Consider the following 18,641-nt stretch of genomic DNA (forward strand, 5'->3'; position numbering starts at 1 on the left):
TATGTTTCTCACAGCCGTTGATGAAAATGAAGTTCTTGAAATTGTCAAAAAATGTAAAAATCACAAATCTTTGGATTGTAATGATATTGATATGATAGTGGTTAAAAGAGTCATTGAGGCTATTATAAAACCATTTACATACATCTGTAATTTATCATTTCAAACTGGTCGATTTCCAGACAGAATGAAAATAGCAAAAGTTATACCTCTATACAAATCTGGAAACAAACACCATTTCACAAACTACAGGCCTGTCTCTTTACTACCTCAATTCTCAAAAGTTCTTGAAAAACTGTTTAAAAACAGACTGGAAAAATTTATAGATAAACATAAACTACTCACTGAGAGTCAGTACGGATTCAGATCAAGCAGATCAACATCATCGGCACTATTAGATTCAATAGAATACATCACAAATTCCATAGACAAAAGGCAATATGTGGCTGGGTTATTCATAGACTTGACAAAGGCATTTGACACTATAGATCATGATATATTAATAAGAAAACTGGAACGTTATGGTGTCAGAGGGGTAGTTTTAGATTGGGTCCGGAGTTATTTAAGTGACAGAAAGCAGTTTGTGAAAATAAATGGTGGTTGCTCCTTATGTATGGACATTGCTTGTGGTGTACCCCAAGGGTCAGTTTTGGGTCCAAAATTCTTCAACTTGTACATTAACGACATCTGTAAAGTGTCCAAAGTATTAAAAATGGTTCTCTTTGCTGACGATACAAACATTTTTTGCTCTGGTGATGATCTGCAGAATTTATTGGAGGATATGACTAATGAAATAAGTAAAGTGAAGTTCTGGCTTGATAAAAACAAATTATCATTAAATTTGAATAAATCTAAACTTATGTTATTTGGAAATAGTAGTTTAAATACAAATGCAAAGATTCAAATAAATGGTGTTGATATTGAAAGAGTCAGTGAAAATAAATTTCTGGGGGTAATAATAGATGAAAAACTTAACTGGAGAGCTCACGTAAGATATATTCATTCCAAAGTATCACGAAGCATTGCAGTACTAAACAAGGCAAAACAGGTATTCGACAGAACATCACTTCATATTCTCTACTGTTCACTGGTTTCACCATACTTAAGCTATTGTGCAGAGGTCTGGGGCAATAACTATAAAACCACATTACATTCACTTTTTACTCTTCAAAAGAAAGCAATTCGAATCATCCACAATGCAGGTTATAGGGAACATACAAACTCACTATTTTTGCAGTCTGAAATATTGAAAATTGACGATATAGTGAAATTCCAAACAGCACAAATTCTATTCAAAGCAAAAAATAAAGAACTGCCAGGTAATATTCAGAGTATGTTTTTTTTGAAAGAAGGAAGTTATAATTTAAGGGGTTTTTGTAACTTCAAAACAATGAAGGTACGTACTACAAGAAAAGGCTTTTGTGTTTCTGTTCAAGGAGTGAAACTATGGAACAAACTGAATATGGAATTAAAGCAATGTCCAAACATAAAACTGTTCAAAAAGAGTTATAAAAATATGATCTTCTTGATCTATAAAGAAAAGGAAAATATTTAAATTAAGTGAATGTCTCTATTTAAAAACAAACAAACAAAAAATTCATGATGTGATATTATAGTATATAGTATATCAGAAATCTGTTCACTATTTTTATTACAAATTATATCAGTAAGGAAGCTGACTAAATATTCACTGATAATTTATGGGACAGGGGTGGGATTAAATAAGTGTATACTTCTTCCCACTCCCTTTCAACATGTAAATTAATCAGAATGTTTTTTTGTATGTAATTTGTATAGTATATTTTTTTTTCTCTCATTTCTTTTCTAAATGTACTTGTATATTGTTCACATGTTGAAATAAATTACCAATCAATCAATCAATCAATCAAAGTATTTTGGATTGAAGAAAAGTCGATTTTGTATATGCTTTGCTACACAAAGTACACAACAAGAAATATGTCAACAACTAGGACTTCAATATGCCATTCAGACATGTCTTGCATATGGCTCTCAATTTCCATGTCATAAAGTTCCTGAGACTATATTTAAAAATGACTTAACCCAACATTCAGTAGTCTCAAAACTGTGCATTTGTTCTATAATTTCAGTCATTTGAACCATATAAACAATATTTTACTGACAAAGATTCAGAATACAGTTCTAAGCTATGGTCCTTCACAACTGAAAAAGCAAAAAATGGACTTGAATAAGAAGCTATAAATTACTGAATTGCCTCTGTGGATTTTTTTTTTTTTTTAAACTAGCCAGTCAAAATTATGGCCTTACAGCACTTCTCATCACACTTATTTCTGTCCACATAATACACAAGGATAAACATTTGCTGTCCTTACCTTTTATCGTGCTTATAAAACACTTCTGACCAAGGGTACAAAAAGGTCTTCTTACACATAAGGTGGCTGCCAGGAGCTGTGAACCCACAGCAATACCTTTCAAGTACATACTCTCTTTCCTTTGGCATCTCGAGTCTGCAAACAACCACCACCAATGACTGTAGGGTAAGATGATTAGTAGTCTGTATATCCAAGGAGTCACACAGTGTTCACAACAGACAATAACTTTAAGAAGATGCAGTCCCTTTGTTCGCACACAGGATAGATGCATCATATGACCTTGAGTCCTCAACTAACAACTCTTTACGGTATATAGAGCTTCAACACTAATATATATACATATATGTATAGTATTGAGGTGGCACACAAACAAACACAAATACAAATGCTGTTTACAGTGACCGCTGCCTGTGACAGGATTGCAATTTTATGAGCTCCTCATGTGAGACACTGAACAACTACAACTGCTTTGTAGACCATGTAAATAAACATCAAACAGCTTGTTGACCTCGGGATAATCAGACGAGCAGAACAGATCTGTTCAAAGCCCCATTCTAGATTTAAAAAAAAAAAAAAAGAACGAACAAAAAACAAATTCTGTCTAACAGCCGCCAGATGCTCTGCGCCATATGGAATATGTGTGAGGGTTTTGCAGAATCAAGCACAGGCAAACACCACAACAAGACAATGGGGGTCGTAATAGTCACTCAAGAAGGAGCCTACAACAGATATCAGTCCTAAGATGGTACTCAGATGCTTCATGCTCTGCATCTATTGCAGAGCCCAATCAACAGCAACCTTGCCTTGTATGTTTTAGTTTGCAGTCTGCCAGTTGCAACTAGTTGCAAAGAACCAAATCTGTAACACATCAGTTTGATTATCCCTGACCAACCAGGCAGCCTTAGTGAAGCGACCCATTAATTCAAGGTTTCTGATGATAACCAGGCCACAGAATCACTATGCAGACCATTAATGATGCATCTTACCTGTAAACAGTGTTAAAAAAAAACCTCTTTCACATCACAGCCTTAATACAGTTTTAGATTTTCTGATGGCGGATTTGCTCTGCTGCCCCTCTGACAAAGCAAAGAGTTGAAAATAGAAAATGTCCTATTCACCTCCCACTAAAGTGTTCCTGATATAAACGCTGCAAGGCTTCTAAAAATACTCCTCGAATAAAAAGCAGTGGCTTCATTGTTATTCTCTACTTCTATCACTCTAAAGCACTCAAAACTTCCCAATTGTTGCAGGTACTTTTCCAAAGCCTTATTATAGTGCAAAGATAGAATATGGACTTCAGCTCAGACGCGACTGTGTTAACTGTGAAGGCAGCTTATCAAATGGACACTGAATCCACAATCCTCAAGAAGGATGTGTAAGTGTTTGTGTCATAATCATCTGGAGGGGAAGCCTTCCTCACTAACTTTAATAGGACCTGTGTGTTCAGTGGATAGACAAGGGAAACATGAAAGGGCAGGGATGGTGATTTCTGGTTGTCTATAGGATATGTACAACTTGTAAGCTGCTGCACATGAGCGTGGGTGGTGTGGACCGCTGACGGACCCAGATTACACTGAATGGTTTTGTTCCTAATACTTATGAATGTATGAGCAAACGTTAGTGCAATGAAGCCTTAAATAGGCATCTGAAAGCTGCTTATTCAAAGCAACTGTCATATGTCTTTCACGGTTTATTAAGGAGTTCTGACACAAATGTGCAGCTTTAAGATTGCTGCCTGCTGTGCTGACTGTGCTGGTTTTGTAAAACCAAATTTATCCTCCTCTTGACTGAATATTTCAAGAGCATTGTAGCAATGTTGTTTGTCGAATAGTTTCATAAAACGAAAGCGACATCACATAAAAGAGATGTTCCTTTGTCCGCAGAAAACGAAAAGGTACAAAATGTTGAGGTTTTTAACAGGGTACTGCTCAAGTGCTCTAAGTGCAGAAATAATTTAGATCTAGCCTCCATGTGTGAGTTTTGATAATCCTTTTCTATGAAAGAATCAGAATGTGCATGAACTCCAGATTTACAGAGGTCCTGAGTTTAGGGCTTAGCACTGTAAAAAGTGCAGAGACCTCAGTGCCTGGATAAGACTTAAAAGCACAAGGTTGTCAGATTGGATAATGGCACTGGGGTGATGTTAAAGACCACAGAAGGGTCTAATTCATAAAATGGTAAAAAAAAATAAGTTATTCATGAGTTGGATTTAAAAAAAAAAAGAAATAATGTCAAAATACCCTAATAATGTCTTTTTGTAGAGGAAATACTAACTTCATGAATTTCCCTCCTTTGCAAGAATTGTATGAAAATGTTTCACAGGCAAATAAAAATGCAGTTAAATATTGTTTTAATGTTTCATTAAATTGTAATCATTGAAAGAAATGGTTAAGTAACCACTGCACTGCGTCAACTTCAATTTAATTTTATTTATATGGTGCCAAATCACAACAACAGTTGCCTCAAGGTGTTTTATATTGTAAAGTAAGGACCCTACAATAATACAAAGGAAACAGAGAAAACCATAATCATCATATGACCACCTATGATCAAGCGCTTTGGTGACAGTGGGAAGGAGAAACTCCCTTTTAACAGGAAGAAATCTCCAGCAGAACCAAGGTCAGATTAATAATAACGAATATGAAATGCAGAATGTATAAACAACATAGTGAAAAAGGTAATTAAAGAAAAAACACTAAATGCATCATGATAATCTCATAGCAACCTAGACCTATTGCAGCATAACTAAGGGAGGATTCAGGGTCACCTGATCCAACCCCAACTATATGCTTTATCAGAAAGGAACGTTTTAAGCCTAATCTTAAAACTAGAGATAGTGTCTGTCTCCTGAATCCAAACTAGAAGCTGGTTCCACAGAAGATGGGCCTGAAAACTGAAGGCTCTGCATCCCATTCTACTTTTAAATACTCTAGGAATGAGAAGTCTGTCCCATAAAGGGGTGATATGGTACTAAAACATCATTAACACAAGATGAGGCCTGATTATTTAAGACCTTGTATGTAAGGAGCAGGATTTTAAATTTAATTCTGGATTCAACAGGGAGCTAATGAAGAGAAGCATTACAGGAGAAATATGCTATCTCTTTCTAATCCCTGTCAGTACTCTTGCTGCAGCATTTTGGATCAATCGAAAACTTTTCAGGTACAGGTAGAACATCCTGATAATAACGAATTACAGTAGTCCAGCCTAGAAGTAATACTAGTTTCTAGTTTCACTCTCAGACACAATGTTTCTAATTTTGGAGATATTGCGCAAATGGAAGAAAGCAGTCCTACATATTGATGATGCGCACTGAAGGACATATCCTAGTTAAAAATGACTTCAAGATTCCTCATGGTGTTGCCAGGGTAATGCAACTGCTGCACCACGGAAACAAGGTCAATCACCCCACAGTGAATACAGTTTAAAAGGCATATCCTTTAACACCGTGTTAAAATGCACTGCCTTTAATTAAGCACTTTTTAGTTAACACATGCGTATAGCTCAACACACCCACAATGTTCAACCCAACCTCCAACTGCATAGCCAACAAAGTAGCATTACACAGCAGTACAAAGTATTCTATTAGCAACCACAGCTGAAAGGTCTGCTGCTGACAAGTTATACCAGTGTTTCTTGAACAAGCGTTTTCAATAAGAGCCAAAGGAAAATGAATAGTAATCAAATATGTTTTCTGTTAACTGTGGTTTCATTAAATTAAGTTAAACATATACATTTGTTACACAGACAGTCAGAAAAAACAAATAAATGAACAGATAACCGATAGAGTAAACACACACAGATTCACTGTCATTAGTGTATGTGACATTACCATTTCCAGTTTACTGACAGGATGGTTAATCAAGAATAAAACCGCAGCCTTAAAGGTCAAATGACCTGTCATTTCTGACAAAGGAGGGAGGATCTTGACATTTCAGCTTCTTTTGCGGTGTGTCGGTAAAAGGTTGGAGCATTAATGTTGCTGAAGGATTAATAATGTTACAGAACGTGTCACAAATTCAATGTTTGTTTGGCAGGTGTTTACATCTACAGGTTAACCATAGCTGCTATTGCACATTATTCATATGTTGGACAAGACAAGACAACTGCTCCCATAAACACTACAAACTTCCTCTATCTGTACAAGTTCAATAAATAAACCATAATCTGACTATAAATTTGTTGTTGTTTATTCAAACTTTTAGATCTGAATAATTGAAACACCAATATATATATGCTGGAAAATCTTTCCCCCCCCATTTATTCATCCATTTTCTTAACATCCACTTATCCAATTCATGGATGGAATCTATTCCAGCCATCAGGAGCAACATCAGGGGCAAAACCAACATTCACGGTCACATTCACACCTACAGCCCCACACAGAAAGAACCCAGCACTTCATTGCAACATGACTAACAATTGCAGCATAGAGATGATGTGACTTGTACCAGTCAGTCACATCAATAATAACCACTGACAGGGGATGCAAATAACATTGATCATCTCATTAAAATGTATTGTTTTAATGTGAAACTGTAGAAAAGGTTTCGATGATGTTGTTGACTGGTATACATTTACACTTTGCACTTGTCATTTCGAGTCATAACTCATAGTCATAACAGCTAAAGGAAAACCACCTACAGAAGAGAAGGAATTCTACAGATTCCATATTCAGGTTTTACCACGTTATTGATGATCCATCACCTACAGCCACAACCCAAAATCTGAGTTATCACTGAAATGTCTCAATTTCCCAAAAGGTATTGCAGTAAAAAAAAAAAAAGAAAAAAAAAAAGACCATCTAACTCAGTCGGTCTAAAAGATGATAAACATTTCAATGATTTTTAACTCACCAACATGCACATTATATGGTAAGTAAGGCATGAATCATTTCCATGTTAGTGTTTTCAGCCCCCATTTCAACAATATTTAGCTCTTTGTTTTTCTAGGAATTCTGTCATATTTGCTCACACAGTTGCATGTTTCAAGCCCACAAATGGACATTGACAACACTGAAGTGGTGAAGCCTGGCGTGCACATTCAGTTGAAAAACAAATACACCAGCATTTACTTTACTGAAAGCTACCTTTCCAACATTTACAGTGGTATGATCAAATGTGGCCAGTTTCCATAAATGGACCAAACATCTTTTCCACAACAACTGTTGAAAAGGTAGCCAAAGAATGACCTTTCTGCATCATCTACCAACTTTGCAACTTATCACAGTAATGGCATTATGTTTACACATGGTGTAGGCAAAATCCAGTGAAAAGTGCTTTATGCATATGCTTTGGTGCTCGCAGTCCAGTTATCACTGCAGACACAATCCATGCCATGCAAGCATGATGCTGCCAGAGACTTACTGGGCATTGGTTGAGTCCATACTGTACTCCTCCTGATACCTGGACGCAGCACACACGGACACAGATAGGTACAGGTTAGGAGAGAGTGGGGTCAAGAAAGCAGGAAAGGGAAGGAAAGGATGAAAAGCAAGAAAAGGATGCCACTGCAATGTAGTTTCATTACTTGCATCTTAGTTATAATGGAGCCAAATTTAAACTTCAGAGAGAATTTTAAATCAGTTGTGCAGCAAGAAAGGCCAAAGTGGAATGTGACAATATGTTAGTGAAATTCCTAAAGGAATTCTACCTAAGGCATATAAAATAAACAGGTTAACCAAATACTATATTTGAGTGGCTGTTTCTTACTGCAAGACTTTTCCACCAGGTTTCATTAAGTCACCATTAAACTTCACATGCAAGTAAATATAAACATTTACAGTGGATACTGGTTATATCTGAGGTTAACGTGACATAAAAAAGCATTAAGTTAACCATAAGAACAGATGGAACACTTAACGCAAACCACAGGGAGTCAGTGTACACATCCTCAGGGTCAGTCTCAAAGTTGCCATATTGAGATGACCGTTAAAAGAAGGGAAGTATGTAACACTGAGGGAGGTGACAAACAGAGACATACCCAGATAATTTCACTCACTAACAAATGAATAGATCTGAGGCGCAAAGGGTCACAGGTTAAATGTACAATTTGATTTGAAGCAGAAGAAGTAGTCTTACGTCGATTATTTTCTTACATTCTTCTTACTGAGGCTGAAAGTTGTAGTATTTTATATAATATAGTGTGCATTTTTGTCTGACAACAAATCAAAACGTATGAGTTTTTAAATGGGATTTTTCTTTTATACTGTAATACATAACGTCACAGATTCAAAAATGGAAACAACATGAACACAGTAATTACACAGGTACAAATTTCATGGAAAAAAAAAATCTTGTCTGGGGTCTTGTCTGAGTCAAAAGGCCATTCATGGGGCAGACTTTTATTACACAGATTTTTCTCATTTTAATACCAGTGATTCTTCTTTTGTACACTGCTTTCATTTGGTATATATTCAGAGTATCACTTTGGGATTAGGACATTACTTTCCTTTGTTTTAAAGTGAGAAAATATACCTTAGCTTTGTGTGAGAGAAAAATAAATGTGATATTCTGTCTTCGTACTTATGAACTTGAGGTAAAAGTAAATATAGAAGAAATCACAGCACAGCCCTTTCCTTTAACTCTTGTAAACGGTATGTATACATACTATATGTATACTATATTCAGTCAGGTAACACCACATGTTCAGCTGCCCCCACTCCACCCTTAAATATTCACTATGACCTATGAAAATATCCCAATAACCCCCAAAAACTCAAAAAAAAATTTGAATTTACTGTTAATCTAGTAAGTAAGCTGCTTCAGTGTCTGGAGTATATTTAAAAATATTCCATATCAATTTTGGGGAAAAGTGAATGGACAAAGGGTGGGTTGAATTGTCTTTGAAATCTCTACATGAACAAGGTCTTTATATCAGTCAAACCTATAAAAAAAGAGGTGGTGGAGGAATATGTGTTGAAAATAAAGACTGCAGAGCTGAGAGGTTTGCGTTGAGAAGATTGTCAAAACTCTAAATGGACTAATGGACTGTCCATTCCACTCAGGAAATAGAGAGGTCACAAGGGAGGACTTTGCCATTTCAGTAATTAATCAAGCACGTTTTACCATCTCAATAATGGCTCTCACTTCCAACATGCCAGTGAAAATGGGTTTCATTCTAATTTCCAAAGATCAGTGTCCATGTACACTCATTTATCTGCAACTTTCTTCTAATGGCTCAATATCCTGAAACTAGGGCTGCACGATTAATCGTTAGAAAATTGCGATCTCAATTCATACTTATGTGCGATCTCATTTCCAAATGACAATGATTTAAAAAAAAAAAAAAAAGACGACGATTGTACCGCATTTTGATCCGGGACGTAATCTGCATGAAAACAAGCGCTCACTCTTCCTGCTCAACAAATGACAAGGGCGGAGCCTTATACCACGTGATACAGAAGCTGGCTGCTAAAATTGGCAGGGGAAAAAACCCCGTCAACCACCCAAACATCAATAACGGGAACCTTATACAGCGCTTCCCTATACCCGTCGAACTCCCGCAGGCACAAAGAAATTACGGAGGCTATTACTTATCACCTGAACAAAGATATGGCTCCCATCAACACTGTGCAAAACGAGGGATTTAGGAAAATGATCAACACCCTAGACAAACGCTACACAGTGCCGTCCCGCAACTATTTTTCTATTGTTGCACTACCTGCTCTATACACGCAGCGTGAGCAACGGTGGAGATGGAATTTCAAGCAGTACAACGTTTTGCGGCAACGACATAATGTGAGACATTTGTTGTTTTTATGTTTATTTATTGTTTTTATGTTCAGTCTCACCTGAAGTTGATGTGCAGTTAATAAGTGCAATAAATATTTATACTGGAAAAGAAAATCGTGAGAGAATCGTGATCTCAATTCTAAGCAAAAAAATCGTGATTCTCATTTTACGCAAAATCGTGCAGCCCTACCTGAAACCAAGCAATTCTTTCTTCAAGTAATCTAGAATGATGTTAAAAACATTTCTACAACCTTAAATGATTAATAACATCACATTTTCCACTTCTGAAAGACAGATTCAATTCAGTAAATTCACTTTGAGAATTTAGCACACACAGAACTTTAAGATAAAAAAAAAAATGTGGACTGCTGGACATTTTTGGGAAATTTCTGAACCATACGAAACACACTGAACCAGGTTTGCAATGCAACACTTTACTAATTTTCTAACAGTTTTATTAGTATATTATCATTGCTTATTACTACATTTCAGCAGTTTGAGATGTTAATTCAGAGTTAAACCAATGAGCAAATGATTAGTCGGCTTATATAAGAGATAATGTACATAAAAACAGGACCATCACTGCTCTGCTGTGATCCCGCTAGTGATTTGGTGGATATTTCACAGCACTTTACTGGTCAATAAAGATGCTATCTGGCTACTAAGAGCTTAAACAATTTAGAGGCTAAAATGAATGGAGACTAGCTTACAACAGATACACTGCATGCAGAGTCTAATCTGTCCCGTTTTCAATTATAATTCAGACGTTATTAGATTATGTCATTAACGTCATGCCTTAGTATACTTAAGATCAAATAATTACAGTAAAGAACAACTTGATTCTCACCTCTTTGGAGCAGATCTGGAGCGAAGGTGTGAGCGGAGGTACTGAGTTATGTGCAACATGACCAGCACTTTCAACGTATGTTTTCCAGTAACATTCAGCTGTGAGAGCTACAGAGATAATGTGGGAGGGCTTCATGCACTTATACTTTATGACTGCAGAAATTACAAAGGCAAATGGGAAGTGTAGTTTTCAGTCTGGTAGCTTGCCATACTGTTCTCCACACATCCCAGAAGCAACTCAAGAGACTCACACTGCAGCATCTCCATTTCATACAGTAATCCTAGACTGAAGTTTAGATGGTAAAGATACTAAATGGTCAAAATGCCCTTAGTCGCACCTTCCCCAAGTCAACTCCCATTACCTTTACCTAATGTTATTCCCCTGCTCCCTCATCACATTTTCTGTCTGTATTCACAGAAAAAGCTAACAGCAAAAGTATCATTCTGGTATATAATATATACTATTCTTCCACTTTAAATCTTGAAAACTGGAGTAACAAAATGAATGAAGGGAGGTTATATGCTTTGCAACAGTGTCAAATATTACTTAGCATAAGTTACTACTTAGAGCAGGTACAGTAAAGAATTATTACCTATAATATCTCTGCTGATGCAATAATAAACATCACAAAGACAAACCTTATCACATATTACATATATACTGTGGAATTTGTCCCTTTTATATCTTTGGGATTATTGGGTCTAATCGAACAGCAGTTTTGTGGCCGTATTGAGTTTTCTACTTAATCCTACTATAAAAGCTACTTTCGGCTACTCCCCTGCCAGACGGGGTCAGCACAGCAGCTAGCTCTGCATTTTTGATTTAGCCTGGTTGTCCTCCCTGACAAAACATCAATGGTGATTTGTTTGTTTGACTGTAACTGAACCAACAACCTTCTACTTGCCCAGCATTTTTGCACAAATTTAATAATTTAAAGTCAACTTTGATGCTTTAATACTGAAGAGGTAATATTAAGTGTACAAGGATACAAGTACACAAGTAGTTTGCTAACTTGGCTAAAAAAGCAGAAGCCCTCTGGACTGACAGACGTGAGCTTCGTGGAAGGCTCTGCGTTGCTGAAATGTCAAATGGGATAAAGCCTACGCTGCACATCAGTCACTCTGCCTTTTATCAAGTTCTTACGCAGCTGACCTAAAAAATTCAAATCATCCTTTGCAATATCCTGGTCCATTCTTAGTGAGAATATACAGTGCATAATAGTGCCTCAGCAAGGCAGACCAAATGCTCGATTTGCAAACACATTTTTCACTGCGAGGACAAAGTGGTGGAGAAGATGGACGAAGCCAAAATAAATCTGCATGTGTTTATCAGTTCTGACCACATCCCGCGTTTAAAAGATGATCCTTCTCTCTCTGTTATTGAAAATCCTCCAAGACTTAATTAGTCTCTCACTGCCTGCAATATTAAGATGTCAATAACGGCCAGAGAATCGATATAAACAAACATAGAGGTGTTGTAAATTATGCCAAAATAGATGAATTCCCTATAGACCGTGCTATACGATGGACCAGATTATTGATTCTTTTACTCTCTCCGCATCCTTTCATTCCTGAGCCAGCTGGACAGAAATCGCCCGCTGGACAGAAATCCCCGCTGACCACATTTCACAACCCAGAAAGCTCTCAGATTACAGACATCACCCTGCAAGTGACTTGGATAAATTAATACACTTTTTTTTATCTCTGCAAAAATCTGGTCATGTAATGATTGGATGAAAATGAAGGCCAACTTTTATTAATTTATGTCCTCAATTAAGATATAAGCCCTTATCAACAAAACTCGCTACCTTGTAAACAAAGGAGATGGACCGCGCTCAGGGCAACTGGCCAATTAATGCATTAGGTTTTACAGCCAACCCGTTTGTAGATAGTGTACTAGACAACCCTTTAAACAGTCTTGGATGGCAATAAAGCAATAGTCAATATTGTTCAGTGTCTCTAAACCTATTCTTACAGTGTTCAGCTGCCAACAGACTTACTGGCTTTTGTTGGGTTTTAATTGCTCTTATGGATCTGAACTGTCACTTTGACTATATCCACCTACAGGACACCAGTAACTTCAAAAGCTTCATCTCCTCCCTCAGTGTCAAAATCACACATTATAATTTTGGCTAATTATTCACTGTCTTTGCCAGTATCATCATCATCACAAGTACTGATGTGTCATCTGTGAATAATGTTTTCATTAGTGTATATTTCTCCTATTTTTTTTGGTAGCACTGATGACTGAGCTCACCTGTTTGCATATATAGGACTTTAAACCTCTGTCTTCATTGTCTTGATCACAGCTGTAATTGCAATTTTTAGTAGACATGTTTTGTTATCTGCTCTACTGTCATGTTCACCACACTGAACATCCGTTTGAACATAACGGTTAGGATTTGACAGCTAATAAAGCTTGACAAAAAACACTGAAAAAAGGAAGACTGAAGACAAAAATCCAATATGAATCACTGGGTTTGTCCCTGTGATGTTGTGAGAGCTTTACTTTGCAAGGTAAAGTTCTTGAGAAACCAGTATGGACTATATGAATAATTGGAACTGAACGGAATCAATAGATGGCTCCCATTTAGTGATAGCTCAAGCCTCAACTCTGATTTATGTCCACCTGAATTCTCAGGGCTTTAGACATCTCTGCCAACTCTGTAACAAACTCTGACATCCTTCCAGATCTGTCATCCAAAATCCAGTAGCTAAAGTTGAGGCGTTTGCCTCGGGGAGGCAGCTTTGCAGAGGTGTGTGTATTCTGCCCATGGTTTTAGCTGAGAAAGTGAAGGGTGGATTCTGTGGTAAAAACTGAATGTTTCTAATCTATCCTCGATATTTAATTAAAGGGGTTGGTTTTTGTTTTGTTTTTATTAAAGTTTCTAATAAACAATGTAGCCAATTATTTTAGGATTATGATTTTTTGATCCAAATGTGCTGCATTTGACATTCTTCCTGTAATCACGTTGTTTAGCTATTTCCCATGCCACTCTGTTGCTTTTGTAGCCTCAATATGGATATTAAAATCACAACCAACAGCAAATGTTCCATCATTCAGAACAGATTAAATCCCAGCAGATCTGATCAAACATGCAGATAAATATCAGTATTTCACATAAAAAGTGAGAAGAAAAATATGTGCTATAAATATTGAGAGACAGGGCACACTGCACCACCAGCATACTGGCTGTGCAGTAGTTTCTGAAGCACAGCCAAATAAGCACACTCTGTTTTCAGTCAACCCAACCTCATAACCTGCAGATAACAGTGCAAATATTAGCTTGAACAGCAGCATTTCTGCAGCTCTTGAGTTCTTTTGTCTCCGAAAGAAAAAAAAATGCATCCCTCAGTTGTTACAGGAACCACATCTAATTTGTCTATCAAATTGTAGCAGAGTAAAAGCAGATTTTATGGACTGGTGCCCGCACATTGTGAAATAACATGTAGTATTTTTATATAGGGAGGGGGTATGTGAGGAGCTCTCCTGTGGTTTGCATTTTTATTTCATCTATCAATCTAATATATATGCATTAATAATATTAAAAAAACTTAGCTCATGCAACCTGCAAAAGACTACTCCTACCCCACGCAAACTCTCAGATTCATAAAATTGTAATGGGAATGCAGCATCCACTGAATTATGTAATCCCATACACTGCAGTCATTAAATGAATCCCATTGATGCCTGGAGCAAAATGACTCACGACAGAAATGTTTGCGATCATTCAGCCATCTGTCGTGAAAGTGACTCAAAGAGTCGTACTGGTTGCCTTAATGTTTAATCCCAATGGGAAAATATAGCCTGTAGGACCCGATGCGTAACTACCGTAGTTCCCACACTACGCTGTAAATTTGTGGGAAATGTCAGTTTACAGGCGGACAGCTTTAATGGTAATGAAATATTGATTACGACTACTGTTAATTACCAGCCAAGTTATTAGGAAGACTTGATGTGCCGGTCGCTTGCAACACCGTATTACCGTGAGGATGCTGCGTGTGTGCAAGCGAGCTGCATTTAGAAACATGCGCCTTTGGTGCGGATCTGCGGCAGCTACCTTTGGTCGACATCGCTCCCCAAAGAGCCGATGGTCCGGAGAGGGGTGGAGGGATTGACCCAGGTGGGCTCTGGTGTTTTCTGCACATCGGTCTTGACGTCTGGGTCGATCTCCGAGGGAGAGGGCGTCAGCTTTGCGCCTGCCATGCTTCCCAAGTGTTACCTCCAGCAGATAACGGCCAATATGTTTTTTTCCTCCTGGTGTCAAAATGGGCTCAGTTAGCGACCGACACCGCCGGAAAACCGCATCCCGGTCTCACTGGTGGTGCACGAAGGAGGACGAAGACTGTCTCTCTCCCTGTCGCATCACGGGGTCCTCAGACACACTGAGAGAAGCATGAACTTGTCTCCTGTTAATCGAATCTACCTCCATCCCTGATGGAGATAAGAGGTCCCCGTGCGCGTCTGTGAGATCCTCACGTCGTCACGGTGTAGCGTCAAGAGCTCGACCAACCGGGCTTCCCAGCATGTTACATAACCAAGATGCTCAAATTTAATGACCGCCGATTACTTTTGATCAGGCCAACGTGCCCTTCATTCTTCTTCAGTCCTGTCCCGCAGTAAATCGTCCAGTCAGCTAAAACGAGCTGAAGATTTAGATGCGCCTACACCTTATTGAAACCGTTTTAATGATTAAAAACAGTGCTGAAAATAAATCAAGCTGTCCTCATCTCAACTTCACTGGAAGCTTTAGAAGTGCTATCCTTTCAGTAGCTGCAGGCAGGAGTGACGAAAAACCACATACAAATGAGCAGGTGGATAGGCAAACACTTCAGGCATGATCGTGCTGGTTTGCATGGGAACACGGGACACCTGGAGTTGACATGATATTAGTGTGAGAGTGTGCAGGTGATGAAAAAGAAACCACCAGAGTTTAAAGTTGTAAATGACAAAAAAATAGGAATTGATTTTACAAAGTCATTTTTTAAAGAAAAATATTAATTAAAAAGTGTTTTTAAGAAGCCTGAACTGTTAGAATAAAACTCAACATGTAAACATGAATTTAACCCCGAATTATATGTCCTTTGGGTTTTTTTCAAGTCTTGTAACGGAAGGAGGGCTCTCTCAGTTAGTCAGAGATAAAGGACCCATAATGTACATATTAAGTCATTCAAAGGGAAACCAACGTTGCAGCCACTGATCATTTTGTATGTAAACTGCTTAACACATACTGAACCAGGGATTAAAGATGTGAAGGTATTCTGCAATAGTTTACCTCTTTTGATTTATCTGCTCAATTACTTTATCCTGAATTTCCATACCACACCATACCAATTTTACTTGTAAAACACTTCTTAAACAACCACAGCTGATACAAAGCGATGTATACAAAAACTAACTTCATTGGTAGTCACCTCAAAAGTGGCCTTTAGACTAAAACAGGACAGGTAAAAACAGGTAAGTAGCCTTGCAAATATATTTAAACTCTGTCCAGTATGGATGTTGTCATCAAAAACCCAAGTCTGATTGCCAGATTTTTCACATTTTATTTATAATTCAAATTTATGTCATCTAATAAAAACTGTCTTGCTCACTGAAAAGATTCTTTAGGCATTAATCTAGAATAGTTACATTCCTCATCTTCTGTTCATGATTACAAGCTCACAGACCTATTGTTGGTTATGTGTTTACAGTGTGGTTTATTCCTAATTTAGCCAAAGCAGCCATACATGCTGAACTCCCATTGGTAATGCATTTACAAAACACATTACACACTCCATTTGTGATGCAGATGCTGATCTCAGTTCAACCTGCAGGAAACATTTTAAATTATCTGCTTAAAGTACCCTGGGGATTAGAGAGGCTGGCTTGTGGATGACTGAACGGTTACGTCTTCAGTTTTAGTGGGATCTACACAACTACCTTAACAATCCCATCTGTAACTATAGCATACAGTCAGTTTGGATTTAAGTACAAATGAAACCAACCTTTTACAACAGCCCTTTTTCCGAAGGTAGGATTGATCGCTGGATTAGTTTATGTTCTTTTTCATATTGCACTGTTCTAAAAACATGCTGATTAAACTCTATTTTGAAGGCTGCAGTTTACGGTAGTCTTATACTTTATTGCATTTTACCAAGCTTTAGTGGGAAACAGGGTCAATAAAATTCGAGGAACACTTGTTGATATTACCCAGTACCTTTTAACAGGCTCATGTTCTCTAAAAATCAATGTGTGCATACTCGTAAAATCATAGACAATAATGCTGTCTCCGTGTACTAAAGTCATTTATCTCTGTATAAATATTTGTCAAGCAGCGCGGTGCTGCATTTCAAACTGTAAACTGATAAATGAATCATGTTGTATCATGTGACACATACTCTCGCCAAGACTGTGTTTGTGATCCAAAGTGCTGGAAAGGTAATAGCTGACCATAAGGAAACAGTCCGAAGCATAAAATGACAGTTAATGGAAAGAGAAAAGCAACAATGTATGTGGCATAAAACCAGACAGTGGATTGTAAATGAGTTCACGAGTAGCAGGAAGAAATGTACAGATTTGAGCACAGAGACACTTAGTGGTGAAATAGAGGATTGCAGACAGTGTAGCAGAGAGAGAGAGAGAGAGAGAGAGAGAGAGCGCTTTCATGTATTTTACAGTATATCTAACCACACAGATGGCAGTATAGTCCTGGGTTTTATCTCATGTGAGGCTGCAGTAACGAACATCTTTGAACGAGCTGTTCAACCCTTGCAGTTACTTCAGGTGAAGCCCAGACCCAACTCAGGGTTAAAAACGAGATTTAATGAAGCACAAAAGAAGTCGAACGAGTGCCATTGTTCACACTGGATATTTGCATTAATTACATTAGTGGGTAGCACAATGCAGGGATATAACAAACATGTTAAGAGAGGAGTGAAGCCTGCTGGTTGGCTATAGCTGGCACAGCCTTCCACTTAGAAATGCTTGGCAGAAGAACTAAACACAATTATGCAAGATGAGTAACTTCCAGCTGCGAAGATGAAAGGAAAAAGACATTTCTTTTAAAAAAGAAACAGGGTTTTGGGGGCAGAGCTGATGTATGCAACATCATGCTGTGCCATAGCGCTACTGCTGTCACTGTTGAGCTGTATAGCTGGATGCACAACTGCAGCTAATTTATTTGTTTAGAAATGGACACTGATATAGTGGGATTTTTTTTTTAAAAAGCAGTCACCTGACAGCAACATTTATTTGCACTTAATGTTTTGAAAGTGGTAGAAGCTTGTTAGACTGAACCAAAGCTGCTGGTGGGCCTAATCAAAGTCAAAGTCAAGTCAAAGTCAACTTTATTGTCAATTCTGCCACATGTACAGGACATACAGAGAATAGAAACTTTGTTACTCTCAATCCCTAGATAAAATAGAAAATGAACATTTAAATATAAGAGTGATTAAAAATGCAAGTAAAATATTTTAAAGTAAAAAAATTAAATAAATATAATACAATTTTACATATAACAAGAAAGCTATACAATATACAATATAAGGGTAAATGACATTGAGTGCAAACCAGGCAGAGTAGTGCAAATAGGCAAATAGTGCAAATGGAGATTTGGTAATGTACGGTATGAGATAGTATAACAACAAAGTCTTATGAGGTAATGGCAGTTCAATGCTCCACAAAGTGACTGGTAACTGGTGCAGGCCAGTGAGTGAGTCAGAGAGTGTGTGT

At 37.5% G+C, this 18,641-nt stretch overlaps 1 protein-coding gene across 11 annotated transcripts in view; it reads right to left on the reverse strand.

Annotated features, from left to right (window-relative positions):
- Positions 1 to 18,641, reverse strand: part of kcnt1b (potassium sodium-activated channel subfamily T member 1b) — an 80,794-nt gene that overhangs the window by 46,526 nt on the left and 15,627 nt on the right. For 6 of the 11 annotated variants that reach the window (XM_086315182.1, XM_086315181.1, XM_086315185.1 and 3 more), the window contains exon 4: positions 7,715 to 7,753. The exons of 3 other annotated variants lie outside the window; for them this stretch is intronic. In XM_086315182.1, the coding sequence (XP_086171308.1) occupies positions 7,715 to 7,753 (39 nt within the window). Of the gene's footprint in view, positions 1 to 7,714; positions 7,754 to 14,988; positions 15,578 to 18,641 lie in introns of those variants that run through there. 2 more of the 11 variants (XM_086315187.1, XM_086315188.1) reach the window with 2 other exon arrangements.

Source organism: Aulonocara sp. 'chitande type north' Nkhata Bay, linkage group LG12 (assembly GCF_057382095.1).
Source record: "Aulonocara sp. 'chitande type north' Nkhata Bay isolate Kocher_YH1m ecotype deep benthic linkage group LG12, A_spYH_male_GT1.1, whole genome shotgun sequence".
NCBI lineage: Eukaryota > Metazoa > Chordata > Actinopteri > Cichliformes > Cichlidae > Aulonocara > Aulonocara sp. 'chitande type north' Nkhata Bay.